Here is a 27,703-nt window from a genome sequence, read left to right as displayed (position 1 = left end):
CTTTTTTGCCGCCTAGGTGGGCAAAGGGGCACACATTCCAAAGAGCACCTTTAGGATTTCACAGGTCATTTTTTACACATTTTGATTTCAAACTACTTACCACACATTAGGGCCCCTAGAATGCCAGGGCAGTATAACTACCCCACAAGTGACCCCATTTTGGAAAGAAGACACCCCAAGGTATTTTGTGATGGGCATAGTGAGTTCATGGAAGTTTTTATTTTTTGTCATAAGTTAGTGGAATATGAGACTTTGTAAGAAAAATAAATAAAAAAATCATCATTTCCGCTCACTTATGACAAAAAAATAAAAAGTTCTATGAACTCACTATGCCCATCAGTGAATACCTTAGGGTGTCTACTTTCCGAAATGGGGTCATTCGTGGGGTGTTTGTACTGTCTGGGCATTGTAGAACCTCAGGAAACATGACAGGTGCTCAGAAAGTCAGAGCTGCTTCAAAAAGCGGAAATTCACATTTTTGTACCATAGTTTGTAAACGCTATAACTTTTAGCCAAACCATTTTTTTTTTTTTTACCCAAACATTTTTTTTTATCAAAGACATGTAGAACAATAAATTCAGCGAAAAATTTATATATGGATGTCGTTTTTTTTGCTAAATTTTACAACTGAAAATGAAAAATTTCATTTTTTTGTAAACAAATCGTTATATTTCGATTAATAACAAAAAAAGTAAAAATGTCAGCAGCAATGAAATACCACCAAATGAAAGCTCTATTAGTGAGAAGAAAAGGAGGTAAAATTCATTTGGGTGGTAAGTTGCATGACCGAGCAATAAACAGTGAAAATAGTGTAGTGCAGAAGTGTAAAAAGTGGCCTGGTCATTAAGGGGGTTTCAGCTAGCGGGGCTGAAGTGGTTAAGCATGTTGGGATTTGCAAAAGTTATATTCAATGGATGTGTAATGGAATGTAATGCATACTTTGTTATCTTTGCAGTGGACCCGGACCCTCCAAATCTAACTGTAAATCAAGGAGATGACTATATAACTGTTAAGGCCTTGGCACAGATGCCAGCTTGTGTACGACCATACATCTTTTATAGGACTTTGAAATATTTTGTGATGATCCAGAATAAATACAATACAAATGAGGTATAAATAATACATTTCAGCACACTGAATACAGAAACATTAATGTGAGGATTGACCACAATTGTAACAGCTCTAAGAGATAACTAAATGTAAAAATCTCATAGCTATAAGCGGATTTAACTGAGTAACAAGATGCCAGAATTCAACAACTCTACTTCACATCGTGAAATAGCTGTTGGTGCAAATCATGTACCTTTATATGTAGGCAGAATTGCCTTTTGAACATTGAATGGATTTTCTTCTTTTTCATATGCTCTTTCTTATTAGGTCATAGAACAAGAACTGGATGGGCCTCCAATCACAATCAAAACTCTTGGATACAATGGAGAATATTGTGTTACTGCCAAAACAATACTTACGACTGGTAATGTTAAAAGGAGCAACTTCTCTTGTCCAATTTGCCTCAATTTCACCCCAAAAGGTAAAAAAATAAAATAAAAAAAAGTGCAGAGAGCAGTGAATGAAGTACATCAGATTATTTTTAAAAGAAAATTGACTTCTGGCACCCAAAAGCGATGTACATCCCATACGCTGAGTTAATTATATATGTGCCACCACATATACCTCAACCCCTACTTTGGCACTATGACAACTTGTACCAAGCTGGATTGTGCAGGGTGAAATAGTACATTGCAGTTGCAGCATGCTGCATTGTGACACCATTGAAATAAATTGGGGCAAATTTATCAAGCTTGTCTGTTTTTGCCCATAAAATTAGACAGACGTATTTCATTCGGTTGTCTCTCTTTTGCCAAGTATTTTTTAAAAGTCGCACAGCTGTTGATGGCGTATTTTTATTAGTCTGACCTCTGGTGGTTGTTTTTCAGTTAGGTTCATTTTCACTTAGGCCTCGTTCACACTTCAGTGTTCGGTAAGTGATTTGTGAGCCAAAACCAGGTGCAGGTCAAAAATCACAGAACAGGTTCAGATCTTTCCATTATACCTTATCTCTGCGTAGGCTTCACTTCTGATTTTGGCTAACAAATCACTAATGGAAATCACTGACCAAACAAGTGTGAATGAGGCCTTAGACTGCTCTAATTTATTTGCACATGAAAAAGGTTGCACCTTTGCGGAAAAAAGTTGTACGTCTCCTGGGAAGTGCGACTTTTAATGCAAAAAAAAAGTCCTGGAGTGAAGTAGAAATTAGACTGTTTTCGGGACAAATTCAGATGCAAAAAAAGAAGCACCTACAGTGCATAAACAGATTGGAAAAAAGTTACAAAAGTTAGAAAACGTCTGAATTAGTCTAAAGACTCAAAATAGACAAACAAGGCACAAAAGCCTCCAAAACAGGATCAATTTCAGTAGTAGATGTTACTGAAAAAAATAAGACAGTCTAAAATAGCATTTTTTTGACTAAAAACAGATGCAGACATAATGGGGAGATTAACAAAAACTGGTGTAAGGGAAAACTGGCTTAGTCACCCCTAGTTGCCATCTGATTGGTAGACATTTGTGGGATAACCTATTTAACGAACATGTACTTAGTTATTTTTATTGATGACATGTTCTAAGGATAGCTCATCAATATTAGATTGGCGGGGGTCTGATACCCGGCACTTCCGCCAATCATCTGTTTGAAGAGAAGGCGTGCACCGAGTCAGCGCAGCATTCTCTTCATTTTGTACCTGCTCGCCATCGCAACAGCAGCGCTGAGCCATCCCATTCACTTCTATGGGTCAGTTCCTAATAGAACAGTCCTATCCTTATCCGTAATGCAGACAATAATAGGAAATGTTCTATTTTTTTGCGGAATTGACATACGGACATACAGAAACGTATTTTGTTTACCCATTGAAAAGAATTGTTCCACATCCAGCCCGCAAAAAAAGGACACGGAAAGAATATATTTGTGCATGAGCCCTAGATCAAAACCTTTTAGACTTTTTTTGAGAATATGGGGGTTGGACCCCAAGAATAATTTCTTCTGGTGGGCCCAAGGAACCCCAGTATGACACTGTAGAGATGATTTTATATATATATATATATATATATATATATATATATAGTACAGACTAAAAGTTTGGACACACCTTCTCATTCAAAGAGTTTTCTTTATTTTCATGACTATGAAGGCATCAAAACTATGAATTAACACATGTGGAATTATATACATGACAAACAAGTGTGAAACAACTGAAAATATGTATTCTAGGTTCTTCAAAGTAGCCACCTTTTGCTTTGATTACTGATTTGCACACTCTTGGCATTCTCTTGATGAGCTTCAAAAGGTAGTCACCTGAAATGGTCTTCCAACAGTCTTGAAGGAGTTCCCAGAGATGCTTAGCACTTGTTGGCCCTTTTGCCTTCACTCTGCGGTCCAGCTCACCCCAAACCATCTCGATTGGGTTCAGGTCCGGTGACTGTGGAGGCCAGGTCAGAGTGTGCAAAGCAGTAATCAAAGCAAAAGGTGGCTACTTTGAAGAACCTAGAATATGACATATTTTCAGTTGTTTCACACTTGTTTGTTATGTATATAATTCCACATGTGTTAATTCATATTTTTGATGCCTTCAGTGTGAATCTACAATTTTCATAGTCATGAAAATAAAGAAAACTCTGAATGAGAAGGTGTGTCCAAACTTTTGGTCTGTACTGTACGTCTAGGTCGCCTTCATACAGTCAGTGTTGGATCTGCGATTTTCAGCAGTGAATGTAAGCCAAAACCAGGAGTGGGTGAAAAACATGTGCACGTTTTTCAATTATACCTTATTTCTGTGTAGGATCCACTCCTGGTTTTGGTACATAATCAATGATGGAAATCACTGATCACGCACAAGGCTGTATCTGTATGCTGGTCCACAAACAACGGCTCTGCAAAATACGGATAACTTCAATGCAAATTCCACATTTTTCTCAATCCCATCAATAGAAAGGGCAATTCTCATCCACTGTATGGAGAAAAATAGGACATGATCTATAATTTGGCCACATGTATTTGCAAAAAATAGAGATTTGTGCATGGCCCCTCTGGAGATTCGCTCCGGTAGACAGGGTGTGCGGATGCAGTACAGAAGCAAATTACCAGTTCTTAAATCAAACTTCCATATTTATTCACACATAAAGCAAAAACAAAACATCACTTTGCAGTCTTGGTGTTAGTTCACACACAATGGAAAGTCTACATAGCAAAAAATCACCTTGTTGGCAGTTCTGCCTCCAGCAGTCCATAGCAGGCTTTTAGGGGGCCTGTTTCCCCTAAACACGGGTCTCGGCCCTCCAGCACGGCACAAGCCTCCCATCCCAGCACACACACTTTGCTGTGAGACTAGCTGTCTCTTAAGGACAGCTCGGTGCTGCCAAAACCCAGACCAGCACTTAAAATCCAGTTCGGTGTTTGACCCCACCTGGCTGCAAATCAGTTCAGCAGCACACACTGGGGGGAAAATACCTGTTTACCCAGACCATACCCTTCACTGTGTCACACCCCTTGGACATGAATGGTTCAGGGTGCTATCTGCAAAAAAGTGAACAGCACACAGATACAAATTTTCGGTTGTATGCATGAGGTCTTAATAGGTTTTTCTCCATTCTGTCCTTGCTACTAGTTTGTGTGATGTTTTTTATGTAAAATATTACATCTTTTCTTTTTAGATGGGCGCGATCACACAGTATTACTTGCTGTGCCAGCACTTTTTCTAATTTTCAGTGGTATTGCTATTATAACTTGTCTGGTCTGGTATAAGATAAGAGTAACCTTCAAGATGCCTCAAGCATTGGTAAGTTCTGCAAGAGTTCTCTGTGTAATATTTTAAATGGAAAATGTATTGGGGCACAGTAGTAGAAAAAAAAAAAAAATAACTGGCGTATTGGCAAAGTCTGCATTCAATTTGCACCACATTTATTATACCTTAACCCTGGGTTCACACCTGAGCGTTTTACAGCGCGTTCAAACGCGCTGTAAAACGCTTAAGACATGAAAACCAATGCTTCCCTATGGGAAGGGTTCACACCTGGGCGTTTTACAGCGCGTACGAACGCGCTGTAAAACGCCCGACGCTCAAACAAGTACTTGAGCTTCTTTGGGGCGTTTTGAAGCGCGTTTGTGGCCATAGGACACTGCAGTCAATGACACAAACGCGCATAAAAACGCGCGACAAAAACGCGCGTAAAACGCGCGTTTGAGGAACGCTCAGGTGTGAACCCAGGGTAAAGGAAATCTGTCACATGGATTATCACTAATAAAGTAAAACTGTTGTCATGTAGGACATACTACCTCATTCCCTGATATACCTTTTAGGCCTCATGCACACGACCGTTCCATTTTTTGCAGTCCACAAACCGCGGATCCGCAAAAAACGGAAGCCGCCCCTGTACCTTCCACAATTTGCGGCCCATTGTAGGCATACCTATTTTTGTCTGCAAAACGGACAAGAATAGGACATGCTATATTTTTTTTGTGGGGCCTCGGACCGGAGAAACGGATGCGGACAGGACACGGAGTGCTGTCCGCATCTTTTGCTGCCTCATTGAAGAGAATGGGTCCGTACCTGAGTCGCAAAAACTGCGGCTCGGATGCGGACCTGAAAAACGGTCGTGTGCATGAGGCCTTATTCAGCATTTCTTGTTTTCTATCCTGCGAAAATCTTCTTTGTATGATATACAAATTAGGCAGTAAGGTGTCCAGAGGGGCGTTGTTTTCTTTGAACAGTGCTTAGGAACGTCCCCATCCAGTGGCCAGGCCTGCCCTCCAGCAGAGACCAAGCACGCTCCTCCTGGGCTGAGACTCCACATCCCCATCAGTCAAAAAGTCAAAACGGGCACAAAGACTGTTGGTAAATAAGACAATCGTAAACAGGCTTTTTACTCATGAAAACAGGCAGCGACACTTTAGTAAATGTGCCCCATTTACTTTTCAAGAAAGTGGTTTGCATAAATTGTTTTACACTGGGGCTACATCTAGACTTTTTGTAGCTCTTTTCATTGAACTGACTTGTATGCAATCTTGTGCACTGCTGCTGTCACTTGATAGTTAAAAGTGCTACAAAAAATCTAGATATAGACCCAGCTTTAGGCCTCTAGCACACAAACGTATTTTCATTCCGTGTCCGTACCGTTTTTTTTTTTGCGGACTATATACAGAACAATTCATTTCAATGGGTCCACAAAAAAAACGGAAGGTACTCCGCAAGCATTTTGTTTCTGTATTTACGTATATCCGTTCCGCTGAAAGATAGAACTTGTCCTATTATTGTCCGCATAACGGACAAGGATAGGACTGTTCTATTAGGGGCCAGCTGTTCCATTCGGCAAAACACGGAATGCACACGGACGTCATCCGAATTTTTGGCGGATCCGTTTTTTGTGGACCACAAAATACATACGGTTGTGTGCAAGAGGCCTTAAGCTAGGGCTACACAGCGACATGTGCTGTGTGACAAAAAGTCGTGCGACAAAGAGGGTACAACTACTGTACATTGCAACATGTCACATGATATTCATGTTGCACATTTTTTGTAATGATAGTCAATGGTGTCGCACTGCGAAATGCTGCGACTGTGATCCATCCAACTAGGATAGATTTTTTTGCGACACCATTCTTTATAAAGAATGTTGCACGACTTTTCTGCGTCAAGGAGTCGCGCAACAAATGTCTCAGTGTAGCCTTAGCATTAGGCTGCCCATACACATTCAGTTTTTGTGATGCAGTTTTTTAACCTAAAACGAGAAACCCTCATCAAAACTTGAGCGTGTACAGGTAGCTTTAGGTTGCCCAGCCATTTTCAGATTTTCTGTTTCAAACCGCAGAGACCAGGGGCAAATGTGTGCAATCAGCTATGTGTTTTTATGCGTTTGTTTTTTTTTTTCACCAGTTTATGTGGTTTCGCCTTTTTAAGGTAAAAATTTGCTAAAACTCCACTCCTAGGGTGGTGTAGTTTTGTTAGTCTGCTTTGTGTGGGGTTGTGCGACAATTTTATTTAAAAAGTCGCATCTTCTAGTAGATGGCAAAAGCTTTCACTTTAAACATAGTGCCCACTCACAAGCTCAGCAGGTGCCATAGCCGCTGGGTTTCCACTGTTACATACAGCAGACATCCAGGGTTAATTAGCACCCCCTTTCCCCAAAATAAATAATGAAAAAAAATAAACATCTTGGACATTAACCCCTTCAGTACCAAGCCACTTTTCATCTTAAATCCCAGGCTGATTTTTGCAAATCTGACATGTCACTTTATGTGGTAATAACTTTGGATCCAAGCCATTCTGAGATTGTTTTGTCGTGACACATTGTACTTCATGACAGTGGTAAATTAGAGTTTTATCGCTAAAAAATTATTGAAAACTCATACAAATGCCAAAATAGTATCAATAAAAACTACAGATCAAAAAATGAGCCCTCACGTAGATCTATAGACCCAATTATAAAATAAAAGTTATGGCGGTCAGAATATGGCGATGAAAAGATTATTATTATTTTTTTCAATGTTTTACTTTCTTAGTATTAAGAAAAACTATATAAATGTGGTATCCTTGTAATCATACTGACCTGGAGAATGAAGATAACAGGTTAGTTTTACCACATAGGGAATTCTGTAAAAACAAAACCCATGAAATTAAAAAAAATTCCAGTTCCACTCCATTTTGATTTTTTTTTCCAGCTTCCTACTACATCTTTTGCAATATTAAATAGTGCCATTAGAAAGTACAAATTGGGCTACAAAAAACAAACCCTCATATGGCTATGTTCATGGAAAAATAAAAAAGTTATGACTCAAGGGATTAAAATAGGTTTTATTCCGTTCTCTAAAGGGAACCTGTCAGCAGTTTTATTCATAAACTCCTGGCTGTCCCCGCCCACTTGCATCTGACTGACAGTTTTTTTCTGTATGAATCAGCAGCAGGTGGGCAAGGAAAGCCAGGAGCTCATGAATACTTGGGACTCATCATTATGCACTGGACCTTTTAAATACACAATTTTGGCAAAATGGCTGGAACAACCAAAAAAAGGAGACCCAGCATCTTGATAAGGAGACTTGTCACCCTAAGGGCTCATGCACACTACCGTATGTATTTTGCGGTCTGCAAAAACGGATCTTCAAAAAATGCGGATGACGGCAGTATTTTGCAGAACAGAACAGCTGGCCCCTAATATAACAGGACTATCCTTGTCCGTAATGCGGAAAATAATAGAACATGTTCTATTTTTTTGCGGAACAGAAAAATGGACATGTACACGGAGTAATTTCAGTTTTTTATGCGGGCCCATTGAAATGAATGGTTCTGCATACGTTCTGCAAAAAAAACTAAACAGACAAGGAAATAAAATACTTTTGTGTGTGCATGAGCCCTTAGTTAGGACACCATAAAACTGGTGACAGACTCCCTTTAAACCTGTTGGCCTATCAATATTAGGGCAGTGGGGGTCTAGCTCTCTGTAACCACACATCCCCTTTATTGTTTATCAGGCACAACTCCATACCCTTACCCTGGGTTCACACCTGAGCGTTCTGAAAGGAGCGCTCTGTATGCGCGATTGTACGGGCGTTTGCAATCGTGCATACAGAGACAAGCGAACGCTCATTGTCGCGCGTTCCCGAAAGTCTATGTACGGGAACGCGCGACAAAACGGCCAAAAAAAGCTCAAGAACTTGTTTATGCGTCGGGCATTTTTCAGAGCGTTCAAACGCGCTGTAAAACGCGAAAATGTGAACCAGTCCCATAGGGAAGCATTGGTTTGCATCGGTTATGCGTTTTACAGCGCGTTCGAACGCGCTGTAAAACGCGCAAGTGTGAACTTAGGGTTAGTAATGGCTGTGTGTGCTATTACAACTAAGGCTACTTTCACACTAGCGTTCGGGGCTCCGCTTGTGAGTTCCGTTTGAAGGCTCTCACAAGCGGCCCCGAACGCATCCGTACTGCCCTAATGCATTCTGAGTGGATGCGGATCCGCTAAGCAGTGGCGTACCAAGGGGGGGGCGGGGGGGCGGGCCACCCCGGGTGCCACTCACAAGGGGGGTGCCTGACGGAGTCACCCGTCCCCGGCTCCATCCACTGCCGCGACGCGAAGGATTATTGCAGCGGCGGGCGGCGCGCAACATGACGTGACGACGTCACGACGCTGACGCCGCGCCGCCGCCTTCACGGATCAGAAGAAGGATCTCCATTATACCAGCGGTCGGACGGCCAGACGGCGGGCATCATCAAAATAAATGTGAGAGAGACGACGAGTAAAGTAAATAATTGTGTGATTAAGGGGGGGTGTACCGTGTAATTAAGGTGGGGAGGGAGGGGGTGTAATTAAGGGGGGGTGTTATTAAGGGGAGAAGAGAGGGTGTAATTAAGGGGGGGTGCAGGATTTGTTCATTTTATTGATGGGGATTTGGATTTTTTTTCTTTTTGGTGCAGATGGAAAGTGATTTTTTTTAAGGGGGTGCAGCCTGTAATTAAGGGGGGGGGGGGTGCAGGATTTGTTCATTTTATTGATGGGGATTTGGATTTTTCTTCTTTTTGGTGCAGATGGAAAGTGATTTTTTTTTAAGGGGGTGCAGGTTTTTATTTTATTAACCACCTCCGGACCGCCTAACGCAGATGTGCGGTCCGGAGGTGGCAGCGCTGCGCACAGCGACGCATATACGCGTCATCTCGCGAGACGCGAGATTTCCTGTGAACGCGCGCACACAGGCGCGCGCGCTCACAGGAACGGAAGGTAAGCGTTAGCGAGTGGATCTCCAGCCTGCCAGCGGCGATCGCTCGCTGGCAGGCTGGAGATGTGATTTTTTTAACCCCTAACAGGTATATTAGACGCTGTTTTGATAACAGCGTCTAATATACCTGCTACCTGGTCCTCTGGTGTCCCTTTTGTTTGGATCGACCACAAGAGGACACAGGTAGCTCTGTAAGTAGCACCAAACACCACTACACTACACTACACCCCCCCCCCCCTGTCACTTATAAACCCCTTTTGAACCACTGATCACTCCTGATCACCCCATATAGACTCCCTGATCACCCCCCTGTCATTGATCACCCCCCTGTAAGGCTCCATTCAGAGGTCCGTATGATTTTTACGGATCCACTGATACATGGATCGGATCCGCAAAACACATGCGGATGTCTGAATGGAGCCTTACAGGGGGGTGATCAATGACAGAGGGGTGATCACCCATATAGACTCCCGATCACCTCCGTCTTTGATCACCCCCCTGTAACGCTCCATTCAGACGTCCGTATGATTTTTACGGATCCACTGATACATGGATCGGATCCGCAAAACACATGCGGACGTCTGAATAGAGCCTTACAGGGGGGTGATCAATGACGGAGGTGATCAGGGAGTCTATATGGGTGATCACCCCTCTGTCATTGATTACCCCCCTGTAAGGCTCCATTCAGACGTCCGCATGTATTTTGCGGATCCGATCCATGTATCCGTGGATCCGTAAAAAATCATACGGACATCTGAATGGAGCCTTACAGGGGGGTGATCAATGACGGAGGTGATCAGGGAGTCTATATGGGTGATCACCCCTCTGTCATTGATCACCCCCCTGTAAGGCTCCATTCAGACGTCCGCATGTGTTTTGCGGATCCGAAAATTTGTAATAAATATTATTGAAAACATTGAAAAAAGTTTGTGCATGTTTTCTTAACTTTCTTGGGGGGGGGGGGGTGCCAAACAAAGGGTTCGCCCCGGGTGCCAAATGCTCTAGGTACGCCCCTGCCGCTCAGAATGCATCAGTCTGGCAGCGTTTGGGCTCCGCTCCGCTCAGCAGGCGGACACCTGGCCGTGCCTGGCCGTGAGGAGGCAAACGGATCCGTCCAGACTTACAATGTAAGTCAATGGGGACGGATCCGTTTGAATTTGACACAATATGGCTCAATTTTCAAACGGATCCGTCCCCCATTGACTTTCAATGTAAAGTCTGGACGGATCTGTCTGAAGCTACTTTCACACTTAGAATTTTTTCTACAATATAATGCAGACGGATCCGTTCTGAACGGATCCCATCGTCTGCATTATATGAGCGGATCCGTCTGGGCAGACCCCAGACGGATCCGCTCTGAACGCAAGTGTGAAAGTAGCCTAAGAAGAACTCAATTCCATTCAAGTGGATGGGACTGACCTGCAAAATCAGGAACAGATACTGCTAATCGTACAGAACTGTGTTTGACAAATGGTAAGGGTCCCGGGAGTGGGACCGCGGCCGATCTAGTATTTTAAAGAACTGGATAACCCCTTTTAACTGTATTGGGGGAATATATTAGAAGTGGCAATTCTTACAGCATTCATGATAACAACCCCCATATAATCCACCCAAATTGTTAAGCAATTATAATTCTAGTCCATATTTCGGCATTTTATGTACCAGAAAGAGACATCTACGACCAGCAAGGTACCTAGCTCAGATTTCTGGTATAATATGCACCAGTTTTCTGGCTGACATAGTGTTAAATGAGTCTGGCAGCCCACCTTTATATTGTTTTCCTGATACAGAGTCACTATGCTAATATATATGGAGCATGACAACTAAATATGATACCCCATCAAGCAATGCATGGATGGAACTACACCTGTATATTAGCGCGATAAGTCCTACAAACACTACAAAATACATAATAAAGTAATACTTAGATTTATACAATGAGGAAAACTCCAGCTTAAATCAAACCTTAAGTATATTCCTGCATTTCATTCTTATTTAGGTTTTAATTTACTATACTTTTTTTTTAAAGGATTTTTCAAATAACAAATATTGCCAGAAGAATCCATGTTTGGCAGAACTGGACCCCAATATATATCATTCAGTTACCATTTGTAATATGGCAGAAGAGGACTTCTCAACCAAACTTCAGATTCCTGATATATATGATGATGGGGACAATATTTACCCAACCAAAGGCCGAGGATACATGGTGCGACCCTCTATGCAAACTTTAGATCCTCATAGGCAGCTGTACTTTTCTTCTAAAGGCTTGGAGTTCAGTTCCAGCAGTGACCACTCTTCATCTGGCTGTACCTGCCCAAATACATCAGGATCAGTCACAAACATGTTCTTCGAAGCAAAGAATGATCAAACTAGCGATTGTTCTAATGAGATCAATATAGATGTCTCAAGAGATGTTCAAATGTTTCCCTCTACATCCATTTCTGAGAGTAACCGGTTTGACAGTCTCCCTACATCAGTCTCTAATTCCTTAGGGAACGTGCTCTTTGATACATTGTGTATAGGGGGCAATAATGATCCTATGGACATCTCAGATGGGGAATCTGATAACCAGTACTGCACAGACTCTGGGGACGACTTGGACTCACTCCATACAGACTATAAAAAGTCTGATTCCAAATTTATTTCAGAAGATCAAAACGCACATAAAGACTGCAGTTCAGGCTACACACTGAGGACTTGCATGTCAAGGAAATATTAAATATGGAGAAACAAATATATTTATTTATGGCAGATTAGGGCTAATATTGCAATGGATGGTATAAAGCATGTGTGTGTGTGTGTGTGTGTGTGTGTGTGTGTATGTGTGTGTGTATACCACCTATAATACAACAGAAAGAGTCTTGATTTCTCTACAAGGATTTTATTGTTGTTCCAAAGCATTAAAAATGAGTAGACAATGTTAATTAAAATGATCCTATTTTGTGTCTACAGTCCTATACACACAAACCTATGTGTTTCCTTGGTAACAAAATGTGTAAATGTTCCCATGTGGTCATATTTCCAACCATGTATTCCCTACCTAGTGCTAACCTACCAAATAAATTAGCAAGGCTTAAGGAAGAAGGAATATGGAAGGGAGTACAAATGATCAGACTACACAGGGTTTGTTTGTTGTCTGTTACCATGGAGACATACAGGATTGCATAGTTTCTGTTAACCTAACTCTACAAATAGTCTTAACTGTAATTTGCAATTTTCAAAATTTGAATTTCTCTGCTTTTAAGGCAGATAGTGATACCTCACAAAATAGTTATTACTTTAGATTTCCCATGTGTCTACTTTATGTTGCATTATTTTGTAAACGTCACTTTATTTTCTAAAGACCTTAGAATGCTTAGAATTTTAAAAGCAATAAAAAAAAAAAAATTTAAGCAATCTAAAAAAAAAGCTGTCCTGGCACCATTTTTATTTTTTGTTTTTTTGCGAAGTTCATCTGACAGTTTAGATCAGGCATCCTCAAACTGAGGCCCTTCAGCTGTTGCAAAACTACAACTCCCAGCATGCCCGAACAGCCTACGGGTATCAGCCTACAGCAGGGCATTGTGGGAGTTGTAGTTTTACAACAGCTGGAGGGCCGCAGTTTGAGAATGCCTGGTTTAGATCATGTGCTATTTTTATAGAGCAGGACAAAGACATGTCGATACCAAATATGTCTATATTATTTTATTTTTTTCAGTTTACATAATAAATCACACTTTTGTGTCTGCCTATTCTGAAAGCCATTTTTTTTTTGTTTTTGGGCAGTAGGGGCTCATTTTTTTTTTTGTGTGCGTTGGATTGGTACTATTCTGGTCTATATTGGACTTTTTGCTTGGTTTTAAAATGTTTGTGATGTAAGGTAGATCTTGTGATATTTTTATAGAGCAGGTTGCAGCGATACTGAATATGTCTATATTTTTTTTATTTATTTTGGTTTTACAGAATAAAAGCATGTTTGTGTATCCATTATCTGAATGCCGTATTTAATTTTTTGGGCAATTGTCTCATGTAGGGGCTCATTTTTTTGCGGGATGAGTTGACAGTTGGATTGGTACTGTTTTGGACTATATTGGACATTTTGATCATTTGGTATTACACATTTTGAGATGTAAGGTGACAAAAAATGGCTTTTTTGGCACAGTTTTTATTTTTATTTTTTACAGAATTTACCTAGGACGAAGATCATGTGATGTTTTTACAAAACAAGCAGGTTACCGAATATGCCTATGTGTTTATTTTGGTTTTACACAATAAAAGCCATTTTTAAAAAAAATAAAAAAAATCATGTCTCCGTTTCCTGAAAGCCATTTTTTTTTATTTTTGGGGAAATTGTCTCATGTAGTGGCAATTTTTTTGTGGGTTGAGGTAATGGTTGGATTGGTACTATCTTGGTATATATTGGCCTTTTTGATCGCTTGGTATTACACTTTTGGTGGTGTAAGGAGACAAAAAATAGCTTTTTCAGCACAGTTTTTGTATTTTATTTTTTACGGCATTTACGGTACCTTAGGGGGTAGATCATGTGATATTTTTATAAAGCAGGTCGTTACAGATGCATTGATACCAAATATGTCTATTTATTTTACATTTTTTATTTTACGCAATTAAAGCATTTTTGAAAAAAGAAAATCATGTTTTGAGTCAACATTTTCTGAAAGGCATTTTTTTTTGGGGGGGGCAATTGTCTCATGTAGAGGCTCAATTTTGGGGGATGAGGTGATGGCTTGATTGGTACTATTTTGGGGTACATATGAACTTTTTGCTCACTTTTTATTCAATTTTTGGGGAAGTGAGGTGGGCAAAATTGCAACACCATCGTAGTTTTTCAATTTTTTTTATTTATGACATTCACCATGCAGGAAAAGATCCTTTTATAGATCAGGTCGTTACAGTCGATACTAAACGTGTAGTGCATTATTTTTTTCATTTGTAACCAATTATAAATGTGCGTATATGGGAAAAAATGTGATAATTTTTTTTAACACTTTTTCTTAACACTTTTGTACCACTTGGTTCTTGAAGATCCAGGGGGTCCAATGGCTCTACAATACACTGCAGTACACTGTATAGTGTATGGAAGTGTATTTTGACTTACACTAAGGCCTCATGCACACGGCCGTGAGCAGTCTGTGGTATCCCGGCCTGCCATCCTGCTGAGAGCAGAAGCGCACGGCGTCATTGGCTGCTATGACGCTGTGCGCTTCATGCCGCTGCTGCACTACAGTAATACACTCGTATAGATCACTTGCGCACTTGCTCTCAGCAGTATGCTAGGCCGGGATACCACGGACCGCCTCTGGCATGACCCTGTCAGGCTCAGATACCATGGCAAGCCTGGATGCCTGTGATTATAGAACCAATACTGGTGTCATTTAACTGAGAATATGTTGTGCAGGTTTTTTTCTTCTTTTTCTGCATCCTAGAAGAACCAGTAGTGAAGACAATAAATAAGAAGGAAAAATAAGCTTATACCGTTGGGAACCAGCTCCTGTATTTGATAGTTAAGGTCTGAGTTCAGAATTTTCATTATATATTGTACAGAATAACTTTATTACATGAATAGTAACCTCTTTTCACATAGGTATTAATGCAGCCTTTGTAGTAGATTACAATTAGTTAATTCTGATTCATTTCCTTCCTCTCACAGTTGTTTATCTTTAGAATTCACTAACGATGGGAGAACCAGGTACTTATGTATCCAGCCAGGTAACACAGGTTCCCTCTTAAATTCAACTGTATCACCATTATCAGGACAATGAGCTCTCTTGCACACGAATGTGCCATGTTTTGCGGTCCGCAAAATACGGATGCCTCCCGTGTGCCTTCGGCATTTTGCGGAACGGAACTGACGGCCCATTATAGAAATGTCTATTCTTGTCCGCAAAACGGACAAGAATAGGACATGGTCTATAATTTTTGCAGGGCCACAGAACGGAGCGACGGATGCGGACACAACACGGAGTGCTGTCTGAATCTTTTGCGGCCCCATTGAAATGCGGCTTGGATGCAGAACTAAACCTCAGTCATCTGCAAGAGGCCTGATACAGTTGAATACTGTGGTGGCCACAGGAGCCCATGTCTTCCTGCCCTGCCATTCACCCTCATAGGAAACAGGCCACTTGGTTTAAAGCCTGTAGGCAATAACAGATGATATAGGGATGCAGGCATCAAGGCCTCAGGCAATTTGGTTGGGCTACAGGGTACTTTAAGTTGCCACCCCTGGATATAATGTCACCAATCAAACTACGGTATATTCTGTGTTGCAAAGGAATCGAGCGGTTGCCAGAGACCTAAAAAATAGAAAATTAATCTGAAAATGATTTCTAAGGGAGTTATGGGGTAATTTATCAAACTGGGGTAAAGTAGAACTAGCTTAGCTGCTCATAGCAACCAATCAGATTCCACTTTTCATTTTCCAAAGGAGATGTCGAAAGTGAAACCGTATGCACTTCACAGCTATGTCTAAAAAATATTCATGTGTATTCCCCAACAAAGATGGCAGGTCCATGCACTTTTACCTTCTGTAAACTCTTGTGACAGGGGCTGCGCCCCTCTTGTTTTACAGGAGTTCTCTGAGATTGTAAACCCCGGTTTATATAGTTGGACAGGATGCAAAATACAAACAAAAGCCCTCACCCCGCTGGACGGGAAGTAGGACATGCTGTTTGCATGCACATCACCACTCCTGGCAGCAGGACATGCATGTAGACAGCCCATCAGTTCCAGTACAGGGAGCTCGACACTGCACTGAAGATTCGGTGATAGGTAAACCGTGCCCAGCTATACAAACAGGGTTCCCAGTCTCGGAGAACCCTTTTAATTGTAAATTACTTGTCATTCTGTAATGTCTAATTTTTTGTGCATGTTCTTTCTGAATTGTAAAATGCAATGGAATATGGTAGCACTAAACAAATAAATTTTTTTATTATTAACCCAAATGTGTATGTCTGATTTGTATTCAAACTATAAATCACTGCATGGTATCTGCCTCTAAAACTTTACTGGGTATGTAAAGGAATAGCAAGTGGTCATGTGACTAATGACGCAGCCATGCCCTCGGCGTTGTACAATCTAGACATGCCTTTCATAGTACGCATTTATATATCCCAATGAGACAGGTCAGCAGCAACGTTAGTTTACACCCAAGACGGAAATTTAAAATATATACTAAGTGATAAAACTTATTTGTCAGGCATGCTGTCTGTTAGGTTCTCTATCTAGCCTGAATCTAGATCATAGAGTGGATCTGTGAGTCCTGCTTCTTCCGTCCACACAGAGTGATTGACAGATGGCCTTCCAGTTATGTAAAGTTCTCCTTTATCCACAGGATAGGGGTAACTATTAGATTGGTGGGGGTCCAATCACTGGAACCCCCACTGATCACGAGAACAGGGACCCCGTAGCCCCCTGAAATGAATGGAGCGGCCGGTTGGGCATGCACACATGCCACTCTATTAATTTCTATGGGGGTTCCAGAGATAGCCAAGTGCTGTACTGAGGTATCTCCAAAACTCCTATACAAATGAATGGGGCGGCAGCTCCATTCATTTCGGAGGCTGCATGGTGTGACGGGTCCTCGTTCTCATGGGGATCCCAGCTGTAGGACCCCCACTAATCTAATAGTTATCCTCTATAGTGTAGATAGGAAGGTAAGTATGCAGAAACTAGGACTAGTAACAGGATCAGTAGTGACAAAACACTTTATTTTAAAAAAACGCTGCATTTCAAGGGCAAAACTTCTTGTTCCTCAGGTCAAATAATATAGAAATTTTTTAACAGTTCTTTAAGGAGCTGATTTAGGTGTGCAGTGAACCAGCAGAGGTCAAAGTTAAAAAGAGGAAGGAACAGTTGACAATTACTGGCCACAAAATTGGCTGATGCAGAAATTGAAGTAATCACACGGAACAACCTGTTCTAAAACGTAGCCTTTAATCTAATTTACATAAAATAACGAACTCCCACAAACATACATAGAAAAAGAACAAAAAAAAGGTAGTATAACCTTGATGGCATGGGATGATACTGTGGTGTCCAGATGGCAGGCTCAATGATGGACGAGGTGGACAGTCATAGATTCTGATCTGTCCCTATGCTCAACCCTAGGCTCAAGCCCCTGCCTATAAACGGAATAGCCGTCCTGATAAGGACGATCCCGTGTTCTGGAACCTCCTACTGGGTCCTGGATATACCCTATGATGTAGGTAACTACCTAAATCGGGACCTACTCTAGGTATACAGAACAAAAAAAAGGAAAATTACAGTATATTGAGTGATTGATCCCCCACAGTCATAAATACTGCGTATTGTGGGTGGGCAATAACTCACAGAGATAATATTATGCCAGGTTAACAGAAGACCCCAAGTGTGGTTGCCTGTGGGTCTAAATATCATCAAAACAACAATATCAAAATTGCCGTACACATTTGTACATGCAAATGTACCATCAATATGAATACATATACTGAACACCAGAAATACTGCCTCCTAAGTTGGTGGCGTAGGGTCAGGTGTCAGAGTCCCAACACGTTTCACCCTAATAGATTGTCGGGTTCCTCAGGGGACATATTATAGTACAATGCTCTAATTTGGCATCGGTAAGAGGTGGCGAGACAGTCAGCAGGCCCCTCAATTGTGATGACACTGTTTGGCCAGATTATTCACTAGTCAATTTAGTTTATTCATTTAATAGCTTGTAAAGGTCAGATATTGTGACCATGTACATGGATCATTGGAAAGCACAGGATAAGTGCATATAAAGTGGATGTATAGCATGAAGTACGGGCTCCCACACGGTTATATAAGTTCTTGTGAACATAGGTGGTTACCTTAAATACAATCTCATCTGTGCCATCGCATGTATAATAAACAGTGAGATACAAAACAAGTAACAAGATACTACTTGCATGCCAGGATGAGACCAAGGAGGCCCCGAGCTATTGATGCGGTTCGCAGTGTATTCACTCGCATATTCGGCAACAGCCCATGTACATGCGATAGTGGTGCCTCACTGATCCTGTGTGTGAGGAGTCTGGGGGTCTTCTGGGGTCTTCTGTTAACCTGGCATAATATTATCTCTGTGAGTTATTGCCCACCCACAATACGCAGTATTTATGACTGTGGGGGATCAATCACTCAATATACTGTAATTTTCCTTTTTTTTGTTCTGTATACCTAGAGTAGGTCCCGATTTAGGTAGTTACCTACATCATAGGGTATATCCAGGACCCAGTAGGAGGTTCCAGAACACGGGATCGTCCTTATCAGGACGGCTATTCCGTTTATAGGCAGGGGCTTGAGCCTAGGGTTGAGCATAGGGACAGATCAGAATCTATGACTGTCCACCTCGCCCATCATTGAGCCTGCCATCTGGACACCACAGTATCATCCCATGCCATCAAGGTTATACTACCTTTTTTTTGTTCTTTTTCTATGTATGTTTGTGGGAGTTCGTTATTTTATGTAAATTAGATTAAAGGCTACGTTTTAGAACAGGTTGTTCCCTGTGATTACTTCAATTATACATATACACTTCCTGTGGTCATTACTCCCTCTGACGGGATATCGTCTTAGCTGTGATTTATTGATGCAGAAATTGGAATAAAGATATAAAAAATATGGAATAAAAACAATATAAAAATGGTAAAGGCAGTGTAAATAGTGAAGGGATGAATGAAATATGATTGCTGGTGGTATCATTGAATATGTAGTGGTTTTGAAAAATGTGAATGAGAATACAATTAGTGTAGAATGCTGCTGTATATTTTAAAATGGTAAAGGCTTGTTTGGGATTAATTATACCATACTTCCAGGATCCTATTTTCAATATTATAGTCAAGGGGGATATAATTAAAGGGGTTATCCCAATATTAATGTAAAAAAAATAATAATCGGATATCATATAGTACATGACAATCTCTTTCTAAGGCCTCATGGACACGAATGCGGGCCTGTGCTACTGACCGCAAATTGAGTTCTGCAATGCACAGGAACCAACCATGTGCCCACCATATGCGGACACGGACCTATTCACTTGCGGTGAGCACTATTTTTTGCAGTGCAGAGACACGGACAGAAAACCCACAGAAGCACTCCGTAGTGCCTCCATGGGCTTCCGATCCATGCCTCTGCTCATTGATACGGTGATATCGCGCACACATGACTGGTGCCTGTATATTGCGGATCCGCTGTTTGCAGGCTGAAATACGAGCATGGCCGGAAAACAGCCATGTGCATGAGCCCTAACAAAGCTAGATCCAGCTGTGTACTGCACATGGATCCAGAGATCTTCACATTCACTGCTCCAATTGCTCTGCTAGATTTATTCCAAGCTGGCAGTTTAGGGGGCTGGCACTTTCTCAGGGGGCATGTCCTTTCTAGTGCAGCTGATGGTAGTGGAAGAATGGAACTGAGCACCACCCGAGCATTAAACTGCTCTTTAAACCAACATTGGTACAATATTCAGAGACAGTACTACAAACACAGCCTGTCAAGACATTGCTGGAACACACCAGAAAGAGAAGGGCATCACTTCTCCAACACCTCTATAGACCAGGTACCCGTCTTGCAAAAAATATTTCTGAATCTAGCGGCTACAGATTTTGATACCACACGGCTTTAATGAGAGAGTAGAAACTATTATATAATTACTTTATATAATAATAATAATTGTTCAATTTCCAGCATGCCTGCTGACTATGTAGGTACGAAATAGTGTCAATCTAATCAAAATACAATTATAATTCTCTAATTTGGCCCAATTCCTCATATATATAAATCATACGTTTGATCTGTTCAAAATATTAGTCACTTGCCTTCACAGTTTTCTGTAAACCAACGACCTCTGGTCCTATTTTATTAAATATGTAATAAGATTAATATAATATCAGTAAATAGTCCCTTATTTGAATAGACTCAAACCATTCATATTATCTTTCAGTTATGTCTTTTCTTCCTCTTCAGGAACATTGTAGAGATCTGCGTACATTGTATCCTGACAACAAATATGAAAGTATTCTTAATATGGTCTGTTACTTTTATTATACTGACCTCTAGTGGTCATATGGCATCAAAGGAGTTGTGCAGCTAGTATACAGCATATTAATTAGGAGGGCACTATAGGGGGGGCATTATACCTACAGAGGATCACTGTAGTGGGGCATTAAACCCACAGGAGGGTACTACAGAGGGGCATTACATCTACTAGAGGCATTATAAGGGGTAGTATACTTACTGGTGCACTGTAGAGGGTATTATAATTACTATTGGAACTAGCCTAATATGTCTGTGTGACAAACTCTGCAGGGACACGACATTGCTGAAAGAAGCGAAAGAAAAACCGTCCAAGCATCCAGAGCTTCACAAGGTTGCTTTGCCTTTATCCAGATTCATAAAAAGACATACATCCAGTGCACACCTCACCCACCACCGTAGTTAGATGACATGTTTCGAAATATTCCGTTCTTAATCATAGCCTATGATTAAGAACCGAATAGTTCGAAACATGTCGGCTACTTTCACATTTGCGTTCGGGGCTCCACTTGTGAGTTCCGTTTGAAGGCTCTCACAAGCGGCCCCGAACGGATCCGTACGGCCCCAATGCATTCTGAGTGGATGCGGATCCGCTCAGAATGCATCAGTCTGGCACCGTTTGGCCTCCGCTCCGCTCAGCAGGCGGACACCTGAATGCAGCTTGCTGCGTTTTGGTGTCCGCATGGCCGTGCGGAGGCAAACGGTTCCGTCCAGACTTACAATGCAAGTCAATGGGGACGGATCCGTTTGACGTTGACACAATATGGTGCAATTGCAAATGGATCCGTCCCCCATTGACTTTCAATGTAAAGTCAGGAGTCCCTATTAATATACCATCAGATCGGAGTTTTCTCCAATCCGATGGTATATTTTAACTTGAAGCGACCCCATCACCATGGGAACGCCTCTATGTTAGAATATACCATCGGATTTGAGTTAGATCGTGAAACTTAGATCTGACAGTATATTCTAACACAGAGGCGTTCCCATGGTGATGGGGACGCTTCAGGTTACAATATACTAAAAGAACTGTGTACATGACTGCCCCCCCCCCCCCTGTTTTTAACTCATTGGTGGCCAGTGCGGCCAGCCCCCCCCCTCCCCCCCTGTTTTTAACTCATTGGTGGCCAGTGAGGGCGGCTTTTCCCTGTTTTTAACTCATTGGTGGCCAGTGCGGGCGGCCCCCCTCCCTACCCCCCCCTGTATTTAACTCATTGGTGGCCAGTCATGTACACAGTTCTTTTAGTATATTCTAACTTGAAGCGTCCACATCACCATGGGAACGCCTCTGTGTTAGAATATACTGTTGGATCTGAGTTTTCACGAAGTGAAAAATCAGATCTGAAAACAAAGTTATGCAAACGGATCCGTTCTGAATGGATGCAAGCGTTTGCATTATAGGAGCGGATCCGTCTGTACAGACACCAGATGGATCCTCTCCGAACGCAAGTGTGAAAGTAGCCTAACTACGGTGGTGGGTGAGGTGTATACTGGATGTATTTCTTTTTATGAATCTGAATAAAGGCGAAGCAACCTTCTGAAGCTCTGGATGCTGGGACGTTTTTTTTTCCGCATATTACATGAAGGCTGGTCCGGTCTTGTTCCGTGTATCCTGGTTTATGGTGAGCTGGAAATCGTAACTTTCTTACTTTACATTGCTGAAAGAAGTCTTCATGTGTTGCCTGAGCCAAATGCAGAAGTTGAGGAAAGAGAATGTCTACAATACATCAGAGGAGACATCGCTGGATGTAATACCTATGCAGTGCAGTATTCTCCTGTATATGTGATAGCACTTAATGTAATGTCCATCCAACCAAGCCTTTATAACTGGATGTAATACCTATGCAGTGCAGTATTCTCCTGTATACGTGATAGCACTTAATGTAATGTCCATCCAAACCAGCTTTTATCCACTGGGGCTGGGGGTTGGATCAAAAATGTCACACATCTTCATTGGTTCTTTGGCCCCTGATCTTTTGAGACCCCCAGCAATGCCACCGTATGTCACCTCCATATCAGTGTCATTATGTCCCGTTGTATTAATAGGAAACTCGAATGCAGTTCCAGATTTCCAATGACCTTCCTGGTTGCGCCACTGCTGACCAGAATTTTTTAATACAGATTTCCAATTTTATTTTCAGTTTAATAGAGTTTTTTTTATAAAACTATTCAAATTTCCCCAAAAATCTTAATAAAAAAATGTTTAAATCAAAGAAAAAAAAATGTATGATATGTAAGGCTACTTTCACACTAGCGTTCGGGCGGATCCATTCTGAACGGATCCGCTCATATTAATGCAGACGGAGGCTCCGTTCAGTACGGATCCGTCTGCATTAATAACTTTAAAAAAATTCGCAAGTGCGCAAGTGCGCAAGTAGCCTGCGCGGATCCGTTCAGACTTTCAATGTAAAGTCAATGGGGGACGGATCCGCTTGAAGATTGAGCCATATGGTGACATCTTCAAGCGGATCCGTTCCCATTGACTTACATTGTAAGTCTGAACGGATCCGCACGCCTCCGCACGGCCAGGCGGACACCCGAACGCTGCAAGCAGCGTTCAGCTGTCCGCCTGTCCGTGCGGAGGCGAGCGGAGCGGAGGCTGAACGCCGCCAGACTGATGCAGTCTGAGCGGATCCGCTCCATTCAGACTGCATCAGGGCTGGACGGCTGCGTTCGGGTCCGCTCGTGAGCTCCTTCAAACGGAGCTCACGAGCGGACCGACGAACACTAGTGTGAAAGTAGCCTAAAGGGCAAATGACCATTATTGCCCAGGCACTTTGAATGTGCTTTTTCTTTCAAATTTAATTCATGCACTGTATTATTATATCTCCTCACTATGTTTTCTATGTATTGTTTCTCTGCTGCCATCTGCTGGCCGGAATTCGTATGCTGCACGCCTTGTTTCTTGTCTATAAAGTTTTTCTCTGCTGGGCGTGGTTTTAGCAGCCTTGGTCCTTGTCACTTCCTGTAGCCATTTTCAGTGCTGCACTCCTTGTGACTGGAGACTCACATCTTGGCTTGTGAAGGCATCCGTTTTTGACCAGCAGTTGCCTCAGCAGTTAGCCTCAGGAAAGACATCCACATCACAGCATCTACTGCATTCCTGTATTGCATCACAGTATGTCACTGCTCTGGATCAAATAAAACCACAATTGATTGCATCCTCATGTCTACGTCTGGGTCCATCTAACCTGAGCATCTGCCGGTCCGGTCTGCTCCACTGCTTGGATACGATGGTAGGTCAGTCACAAGGTCATTATCAGTTACACCTTCATTCGCCTTCATGTGGGGACAGAACAGTCAAAAACTGACTGCCTAAAAGCCTTATACCCCAGTAAATACCCGTCTTAACGTCCAATGCCCGGCTACAGGTTCCCTCAGAGCCCAGTGCCACACTCGGGAACCTCCCTTGCAACAGGCCCACTCGCAGCAAATCTGCCCGGCAACAGTGCACGTTCCACAAGCCCAAGGGGAAGCACCGCGTGTCCGCAGTAGATATACTCTTGCCTGGAAGTCTTCCACTACTCGCCAAGCCACTTTCTACATCCTATATTAACCCTTGCTCGCATAATATAAGAACTGTTCACGCACACGGGGCCTCCCTCAAACCAAAACCCCGCAATTCACTCAAACTTTCAGCCCCCAATTCAAGAGTTCATTTTCTTAGAGACAGCGCACCTTAAATCAAAATGGCCGAAAATGACCTCGTACAGTTCCCCATTGATGAAACAAAGCAAATGCAACCTGATACTGATCATTATGAAGAGCTGGAGGTAGAACCCACACTTCCAGCAGACCAAGTCACGCGACCAAGGCGCTCTCTCAAACCAACTATAAAGATCATGGAGGGGGCGTGGTTTGCCAGCCGAGAGAGATGGCCGCTTGAGCTGTGAGCTCCCGAGCCCTACTAAGCGACTGCACAGCTACATCGAGTTGACACTCGCTAACAACCGACCAAACCTCCCGCTGAAGTGCCCTTCCTTATACTCAAGATGGTTAGAGGCACCAGATCCGTTAAAAAGCAAGGGAAACTAGACTTTTTCGTGGGGAGGCTGAAAGAACAAGATGGCGCGGGCTCGCCTGCTTCCACGCGCTCCTCCGGATCTGCGGAGCAGGACTCCCCAACGACTACTCCACCTCACCGGAGAAGCCCACAACTCTCTCAACCCTCCCCTATGCAATCCTCTCCTCTGACTAAGTCTCCCGTAACCCAGCCGGAGAAGCACTTACCAGAACAGCATGACTCCTCCGGTTATCAAGGCCGCTCGGACGACTCTCCATGCCAGAGCCCGCGGAAGCAGAAACCGCGGCTCCAACATGACACGCTGAGATCGGAGGGGGTGAGTGAACGGGGCGCGTCGTCCCTAGCAGAGTTCCCCACCACGGATGATCCTGCCACCGGCAGCATGATAAAGGAGATGCTGGTTGTATTTAGCCGCTCAATGCACACTGAGATTGCGGCCTTACTGTCACCCCTGCAGGCCTCCATCACTGAGGCAGACAAACGGATTACGCATATAGAATCCAAAATGGGGGACTTTGCTGCTTCGCATAATCACCTTGTTGATGCTCATGAAGAGCTAACATCTGAAGTCGAGAGACTTAAAAATAAAGTGGTGGACTTAGAAGATAGGTCCCGCCGCAATAATATTAAACTTCGGGGCATACCAGAGGATATACCGCCAAAAGAGCTTGAAGCCTACATTCTCACCCTCATGAAGTCACTTCTGTCAAATATGAGCGACAAAGATCTTATCCTGGACAGAGCACACAGAGTGACTAGGCCTAAACATCTCCCAGACTCTGTTCCTAGAGACGTTTTAGCCAGAGTTCATTTCTTCCATGTGAAAGAATTGCTCATGTCTGCAGCCAGAAAGAAAGGCCCACTCCCGGCTCCACATGAAGGGGTTAAAATCTTCGCCGATCTATCCGCTCCAACCCTTCAGCAGAGAAGGGCCTTGGCCCCCTTCACCGCTGCTTTACGCGACCACAACATACCTTACCGTTGGGGCTTCCCCACTAAGGTGCTGATCCAGCATCAAGGCATGATGCACGCAATTCACTCCCTGGACTCAGGAAGAAAGCTACTGGAAGAATGGAACATCTCCATCAAAGACCTTCCTGATCTACAATCAAAAGGCCCAGGACCTGTTGCGCTAGACTGGCAGACGGTCCCGTCCAGACGTAGGCCACACCGCTGACTGCTGAGTGTTTAACCTATTGATTTGTTGGTTTACCATCTTTAGGGCTCGGGCGGTCCAAATGGGCAGAAACCGCCTCACAAGCCCACACATTAGTGCCTGATGGCTATCAGGTGTAGTTTTACAGTTCTAGTTTTATCCTCCCTTCTATGTTTTTTCCCCACGTTTAATTTTTGTTCTTGCTATGTTTTTCCTCCTCAACTACCAATAGTCCACCCATCAAGGGAATACGGAACGGGGACCATGTGTTTGATGATCTTGACATACCTGTACAATTTGTCATATACCATGTGTAATAGTCGTCTTGCAGACCCGCCATTCCCTTCTTCAGCATGGTTCTAAAAATTGCCGCTTTAAACGTAAAGGGCCTGAATAGCCCCTTTAAGAGGTCCATGCTGTGGAAGGAAATTCGCGAGCTGAGATGCAACATTTTCTGCGCTACTGAAACCCACCTGCTCCAAACAGACGGTCACAGAATTCATCATCCCAGGTTTCCCCATATTTACCAGTCACACTTCTGTAAAAAACAAAGAGGAGTCCTAGTGGCCATAAGCCATACAGTGGCTTTCTCTTTGAAGTCCTCCGTCATAGATAATAACGGTAGATATATTATTTTAGTGTGTTCTATTAACAATGTTGATTATACGTTGGTTTTCCTTTATGCTCCTAACAGACATCAATGTTCCTTCTTGCGCCGTCTGGCTGCAAAAGTACGCGGGGTGCGGTCTGGTCATGTGATCTGGAGTGGTGACTTCAATTCCGTATTAGACCCAAAAATGGATTCCACAACTCCCTCCAGAGAGGCTCCTGGAGCTATAAACTCTCTCTTCCTGCAGGAAGACCTGTATGACATCTGGAGAATTCAGCATGGATCTGAGAGAGATTACTCCTTTTTCTCACCGGCATGTCGATCCTATTCTAGAATTGACATGTTCCTAACCAGCAGGTCAGTGATTACTAACACGATTGCATCGTCTATCAATACGATCACATGGTCAGACCACGCCCCGATCACCCTTTCCCTAAAGGAATATCACCTCACTAAACCTTACTCTCCCTGGAGAAACAACACATATGTAATAGAACATCCTGAACTATCCCTAGAGATTAAATCTGAACTAACAGAGTTCTTCCAAATAAATGAAGGATCAGTTGGTAACCCTTCTACCCTATGGTGTGCCCATAAGGCGTTCATCAGAGGAGTCTTTATTAAGATAGGTAGCAGACTCCAGAGGGAACGTAGGGAAAAGATAGACAAAATAATAAATGAGATAAAGAGGATTGAGTCTCTCAACAAATCCTCGGTTTCTTCCGTACATATGGCGGACCTGAAGTCACTTAGATCCCAACTTTCTGACTGTCTCCTTTATAGACACGAATGGCTCTTAAAAAGGACGCAGGCCACCTTTTACTCGCAGGATAACAAAGCTGGACGCTTGTTAGCGAATCGCTTGAAACAAAAAGCAGCCAAGGCCAAGATCCCTTATCTTCTAGACCATACATCAGGGAAAAAAGTAATGTCCCCGGTGGGAATAGCTGACGCGTTTGGAGAATTTTATGCCTCTCTTTATAACCTATCCCCCCAAAATCTTGTCTCACAACCCGACCCAGACATAATTGACGCCTTCTTAGACAGATTAGGTCTAACGCAACTGACTGCCACCCAACTGCAATCTCTCAATGCCCCCTTGACTGTAGATGAACTCAAATCCAT

At 42.7% G+C, this 27,703-nt stretch overlaps 1 protein-coding gene across 2 annotated transcripts in view; it reads left to right on the top strand.

Annotated features, from left to right (window-relative positions):
- Positions 1-13,210, top strand: part of IFNLR1 (interferon lambda receptor 1) — a 99,345-nt gene extending 86,135 nt beyond the window's left edge. For both annotated transcript variants that reach the window (XM_044286134.1, XM_044286135.1), the window contains 4 exons: positions 956-1,110; positions 1,378-1,531; positions 4,708-4,832; positions 11,787-13,210. In XM_044286134.1, the coding sequence (XP_044142069.1) occupies positions 956-1,110; positions 1,378-1,531; positions 4,708-4,832; positions 11,787-12,479 (1,127 nt within the window). In that variant the 3' untranslated portion in view covers positions 12,480-13,210. The remainder of the gene's footprint in view (positions 1-955; positions 1,111-1,377; positions 1,532-4,707; positions 4,833-11,786) is intronic.
- The last annotated feature ends 14,493 nt before the right edge of the window (positions 13,211-27,703 follow it).

Source organism: Bufo gargarizans, chromosome 3, assembly GCF_014858855.1.
Source record: "Bufo gargarizans isolate SCDJY-AF-19 chromosome 3, ASM1485885v1, whole genome shotgun sequence".
NCBI lineage: Eukaryota > Metazoa > Chordata > Amphibia > Anura > Bufonidae > Bufo > Bufo gargarizans.
The sequence above is the reverse complement of the archived record's forward strand: the minus strand, read 5'-3'. Positions and strand labels throughout refer to the sequence as shown.